The following is a 6805-nucleotide window of genomic DNA, read 5'->3' as shown; positions in this document are numbered from 1 at the left end:
CGGCTAATGATCACATGACATACTAAGCTGTCGCGACTTTACATGGAGAATAAAATCCCTACATCAATGGCAAAACAAACAGAACCAGAATTTATAATCGTAAAATGGTATTCTACTGTAAAATAGTCATAAAAGTAGTATTCTAAAGTTAACTATAAGAAAGGTATGATGATGAAAGCCGAGAAAGTAGGGAAGCCAGTAATGTAGGTATTTTATTTTCTATGTAAAGTCGAGACAGCTTAGTCTGCTATGTGACCATTAACCAATCAAGCGATATGTATAATTCCATCCCTGTTGTGTTTGGTTTCTATTTTCAAGTTCAGTAGCCAGTCCTACATAGCTTTTTTTTATTGAGCGATAATTTTTTTACCGTATCTTCGTAATATGATCTATTGACTACATGTGTTTATTTCAGGGATCTTACCCGCAAACACTAAACTTATCTGCTATTTATTTACTGTTCGGTTTGATGGTTTTAGCATTCAGTATCGAATAGTTTTCTTTGAAAGCTCTGTTTTTTATGTTTACAATTCATTTAGAACATTTTCCCCAATAGTATTAAAGTTTCTCAATTTGTAAGTTGTATATTATGTAATTTTTTTTTGTAAATAAGGTGAAAATGCGTATAACGTTTGTGGAAGATTACCAGTATTCCCTGTTTAGCGAGGTTAATGCTTCCTGAAACACGCCATGCTAAACGAAAACGCGCTAAGCGAAAAATCATTTCCCCCTAGGAATACATGTAATAATGGGGCGAAGCGTACCTGACCGAAAGGTTTCTGAACAAGAAACTTTTAAACGTGTCTTACGGTATTAATTAGATACCCAAACAATAAATAATTATATAAAACATTAAATAAACGTCAAAATAAGAGCATACCGGTATACATTACATAAAGTAACGTAGTATAGACCTACCTGTATAGCCCATGCAATGATTTGTTTGTTTGTGTTTTGTAATTAAGCACAAAGCTACACAATAGGCGATCTGTGCTCTGCCAATCACGGGTATCGAAACCCGGATTCTTGCGTTGTAAGTCCGTAGACATACCGCTGTGCCACTGGGGGCTATGCAACGATTCATGCATTATTTTACAGCAGTTTTTCTTTTTTGAGCAACGACATCGTGCACAATTATCATAGCACATTGGATAAAATTTATTAAATAACATATTTATTTTCACTGTGGTACACAAGCATGGGCTTCAATCTAAAATCTGCCTCAGTACTGGCCTGAAGAAAAGGTTAACCTATCTTCTTCTTCGTCAGTATTGAAGATCTAATATGGTAAATGTTGTCCTTCTTCAATAATGACTGTCAAAGATAAACTGAGCATGTTGGACATTTCATGCATGCGCAGCTGCGTTGGAAAGTGCAATTTTCTATTTCAAAACCGCGCTAAATCAAAATTACTATCGCGACTGGCCGCGCTAATCGCGAAAATTCCCTAATATGAAAACCGTTTTAAAATGAAAACGCGCTAAAAGGATATGCAAGTGCTGTTTAATGTATAAAGCATTTCTGACAGTATCAACTTTTTTGACATTAAATTGTTATTTCGCTGATTACTTTTATTGTATATGAACTACCTGAACATCCAAACATGCTTTACATTCGTTTCAACAAAAAACAGTTCGTCCATTATATTCGACTTTAGTTGTTTGTAAATAAACCCAAAGTTACACAATGGGCTATCTGTGGTCTGCCCTCCACGGGTATCGAAACCCGGACTCTAACGTTGTAAATCCGCAGACATACCGCTGTGCCGCTGGGGGACACATTATATTCGACTTTGGTTGTTTGTATATTATACTGACGAACCCCTACATGGTCAATATTAAATGGTCAATAATGATAATTTAGAAAAAATGTCTTTTGAAATTGAAATTTTTAATTTCAATTGAAGCGAACGCTGACTGTAAATTCGATAAATATCAAAACTTCTTGCTCCCAGATAGCACAGCAGTAAGTTTCAAACTCAAATTAAGAAATGTTTATCTAAAGACATTATGTCCAATTGATCTACATCAGAACTCAAATTAAGAAATGTTTATCTAAAGACATTATGTCCAATTGATCTACATCAGAACTCAAATTAAGAAATGTTTATCTAAAGACATTATGTCCAACTGATCTACATCAGAACTCAAATTAAGAAATGTTTATCTAAAGACATTATGTCCAATTGATCTACATCAGAACTCAAATTAAGAAATGTTTATCTAAAGACATTATGTCCAATTGATCTACATTACACAAACTGTACATAGGTGGTAGGTTGTTTCATAAAGCTGGTAGCTCTGAGTCTCGAATGTTACCGTACACCATTGAAAGTATTCATGACGCTATTTTGACAACTTGACATTAGTGATGAATTCAAATTCGATGACGAGGAACCCACTTTGAGACTAATAATGGCTGGAGACGGCTATGTACATTTGCTGTTATGTTAAACTTATATTAAAGTTTTTCTTCATTACCCATTCAAGCCGTCTCCAGCCATTATTAACTTGACATTAGGCTTAGCCCACCAGTGGCACAACGGTATGTCTGCGGACTTACAATGCTAGAATCCCGTGGTGGGCAGAGCACAGATAGCCCATTCTGTAGCTTTGTGCTTAATTAAAAACAAACAAACATTAGGCTTATACCATACGTCTATTTATTAAAATACTATTTTTATGAAAATCATGAAGATTTAAGCGCTAACATGAGCAAATTGTGCGTACAGAGACGGAAAGATGGCCGTAAAATAGATACAGACAGTTCACTTATAATCAATGTCTAGCAGTCGTTCCTGGTTATATATATATATATAATATAAACACACACACACTACTCAATGAGAAAAACAAGATGTTAAAATAAAATCACAATACATGTATTCATACAAGTAACCTCAGAACAAACAAATCGTGTGTGGCTACAGATGAAATGTAACATTTAGTTATATTGATTTAAGGTCATGAGAAAAACTCGATAAGAAAGGATTTGTTAAACTGTAATGGCGGTAAATCACGTAGTGAGAGATACGACGATCCAATCTACCATGAATATCAAGAAAACATCGATTAGTTATTTGACTTTAAGAGCCGCATACAAAAAAACCCCTGTGGCAGCAGGTGCCGCTAGCTAGCTGCCTTCCTTCTGGTCTGTGGTTTAAAATTAGGGGTGGGAATATCTGAATTCTAGAGTCAGTGCGTATGAGGTGCTGTTTATGTTGATAAGTTTCAATCAAGTATTATGTAACTGAACATAGGTTTCACTAAGTGACAAACTTTTCTTGACTGTTTTATGGTTTAGAAAACAAAACAGTAATTCAGTTAAAAATGTGGTACAGATTTCATGAATGTAATTTGATCCTTCGTATTTAATGTTGGTGGTAAATATTAACTGAAAACAAAACAGTAATTCAGTTAAAAATGTGGTACCGTTTTCATGAATATAATTTGATCCTTCGTATTTAATGTTGGTGGTAAATATTAACTGAAAACAAAACAGTAATTCAGTTAAAAATGTGGTACCGTTTTCATGAATGTAATTTGATCCTTCGTATTTAATGTTGGTGATAAATATTAACTGAAAAAAAAGAATGAGCGTACAAAGTAAATTTCCTGCGAATATCTCCAGATAGAGTTGTCATAATCAACGTTTTTACCTGTTTGAAGGCATGAGACAGGTATAGAATATTGGCCAATGAAATCGTCTCCAATGTATTCGTCATCCAGGACAATAAACCGCAAAACTGCCAGCTCTGGAACAGTCACCAGAAATTTAAAGCTTTCCTCAAATAATGGACTATGACCTAAAAGAAAAAGAAAGTGAACCATCACTCGGAGTGTATTTTCTTGGAAACTATCTAAAGATTTGGTCGCAGTTTTCGGATTATTTCAGCTCTAGTAGTGACTTGATAAAATTCAGTTTAGTATATTCATTACATGCTGTCCCTCGGTGGTTTATCTTGATGGTTTAAAACGTTAAAATTTGTGATTCGATCCCTGCGGCAAACGCAGCGTGGATAGCCTATTTTCAGACTTGGCTAAAACAAGCACAAAATCACTACTCACATTATACCTACATTTATTCTGAGAGAGATGAGCTCAGAGGCGTAGAATTGAAACTTCAGTTGACATTATATACAAATGAAACTTAATGGAGCGCTCACACTTCTTGAAAAGTATTAGACGTTTCGGTTTTTGAACTCTAACGAGTTTATCTACAGTATACCTGCTATATGTACTAGTAGAAACGGCTGTTTCTGTTGGTAATTAGCAATCGTAGTATTCATACGTCATTGAACAAAAAATAGAAAAATGAGAACATTTTCTAAATAATGGATGTTTTTCTGGGAAGTACTGCACAGGAAAAGTGTTTGGATTGTTCTCTTTAGTTATACGCAACTCGTTGAACCAAAATTATTCAATGTACAGAGCTCAACATTTTCATAAATTTTACTGATATCAACTGTAATGTTTTTATAGATTAAAAGTGCTACCCTTTATTGAAAAAATAATAGTTTTTTAAGAATTCCAGTTTCTCAATAATACATTTAAAAATTAGACCAATAAAGATGTAATCAAACCCTCACGTACAGTCCTAGTGAAGGTCGTGTTCTTGCTGTGAGGAGAGTACGTTTATTTTAAATTTTGTTCTATTATAAAGAAATGGTTGTTGCACATACCATAGTTATTTTTCTAATTGTATGAATCTTGAATATGCAGAGTGTGATTTTTTTATGGATTTTTTTGTTTGTGGTGCTATTCAGTAGATGGCGCAGGAGTTTTGGTTACATGCATAGATGCTGACATAAACGCTACGTCCATTATAGTATATATATGTGTGTGTGTGTGTTAGGGTGGAATGAAAACAAGAAACTGACGCCTGATATTTCATTAAAGCATAATTTGTTAGAAAATATTAACTGAACCTTTCTCGTTTCAATAAGTTCCTCAGTGTTCTTCAATCGCGCGTGACCGTTTATTTACCCACAAGTAATGTCATTTACAGTCTAAAAAATATGCGAGAAACCACACCTCAAAAAGTACGGAGTAATTAAAGAGGAGTTACACCTAAAAGTTTACAGTCATGCTCTGAATGAGTACTTCTCTAGCGCCATAAATAAACGATGCATAACTGAAATTGTCTACTAGCCTTTACAATACAAAGTTATTTTTTGTTGAATTTCGCGCAAAGGGCCATTTAAGCTAGCCATCCCTGATTTTGGAGTGACAAAGTAGAGAGAAGACAGCCATTCAACACTACCCACCGCCATAACTCTGGAGCTAGTGATGCCAGACGTAATAGTGGGATTTGACCGTCACTCGTATAAAGCAACCAAGGCCCATAAATGCGGAGCGCGAATTTTTATTTTTTTAATAGTTTTTTTATAAAGTTATTTGATTTTTCCACCTAGGGAAATCGAACTCTAAATCTTAGCGTTATAAATCTGTAGGATTATCGCTGTCCCACGTAAGGACACTTACTATTATTGTGTTTTTTACAGTACATGATAATGAACTTGGTATAACCGGTGTTGTCCGATACCACAAACTGTTCATGTTACAGATCTTGGTATAACGTGTGTTATCCGATACCACAAACTGTTCATGTTACAGATCTTGGTATAACTTGTGTTGTGCGATATCACAAACAGTTCATGTTACAGATCTTGGTATAGCTTGTGCTGTCCGATACCACATACAGTTCATGTTACAGATCTTGGTATAACTTGTGTTGTCCGATACCACATACAGTTCATGTTACAGATCCTGGTATAACTTGTGTTGTCTGTTACCAGGGAACAGTATATGCTGATGAATTTGGTATTGGTGATATTGTCTACTGAAGTAGACTTGGAGATAATACGCCGATGAAGTTAAGTTTTAAGTTTTCGGTGATTTTCACCTGTCATCACTACATGATATGTGAGCATTTCAGTATTATAGGACTATATGAATCCAGTTTTTTTTTTATTGATTTTTACGCATGGGCAATCTACTTTTCGATAGAGATGAGCAAGAATAGCCCTCCTCTGAACAGCATTTTTCGATGGTTAACAAGACCATTTTAGTTTATAGCGGAGCGTGAAATAAGGTTATGCTTTATCAAATATACAATCGTTCTGCTTTAAAACTTGATAACGAGGAACCCACTTTTTCGAAAATAAAAGTTTTGAGACGGCTTGACTGGGTAATGAAAAAACTTTATTATAAATGTACGACGTTTCGACAAGATTTTGACATCCTCAGGTACACAAGAAAAAAAGTATGGCAACGAGCAAACCATCTTAAAAGATTAATAGGCAAAAACACAGGAGCATCCACAAAAAAAAACATTATTAAAATTTATAAACAATATGTTAGACCAGTAACTGAATATGCATGCCCTAAATGGTTAAATGTGGCAAAAACACATTTAAAGAAATTACAAACCATACAAAATTCAATACTAACTAAAGTATTTAGAGTACCAAGATACACAAATTTCATCATTTCTACACAATTACACAAACTTACTACTACAAAAACAGACTGATAGATTGTTCGTTCCGATACTTTCACAAAAATCTATACAATAATGATTTGTTAACCGAAATAGATCGTTATATCATAAACGATGATGTTAGGCTTAAGTGCCTCTCTCTACTAAATTTCTATTATAAGAACAAGACCACCTGCACCAGACGTTAAAAACTACCAGTACACTTTAGATACCACAGAACTATTAGGTCGTCAAGAAATTAATGCCGCTTTTTTCTAGATGAAAAAACCCGAACAACTTATATATCCAAACAAAACATTTATTA

General features: G+C 34.4%; 1 protein-coding gene across 1 annotated transcript in view; it reads right to left on the bottom strand.

The window, feature by feature from the left end:
• Nucleotides 1-6805, bottom strand: part of LOC106466232 (inactive phospholipase C-like protein 2) — a 203160-nt gene that overhangs the window by 16919 nt on the left and 179436 nt on the right. The window contains exon 18 of the mRNA XM_022394212.1: nucleotides 3659-3805. Coding sequence (XP_022249920.1) covers nucleotides 3659-3805 — 147 coding nt within the window. The remainder of the gene's footprint in view (nucleotides 1-3658; nucleotides 3806-6805) is intronic.

The sequence above is a fragment of the Limulus polyphemus genome, unplaced genomic scaffold (genome assembly GCF_000517525.1).
Source record: "Limulus polyphemus unplaced genomic scaffold, Limulus_polyphemus-2.1.2 Scaffold2199, whole genome shotgun sequence".
In the NCBI taxonomy this organism is placed as follows: domain Eukaryota; kingdom Metazoa; phylum Arthropoda; class Merostomata; order Xiphosura; family Limulidae; genus Limulus; species Limulus polyphemus.
This window is presented reverse-complemented; position numbering and strand designations above follow the sequence as displayed.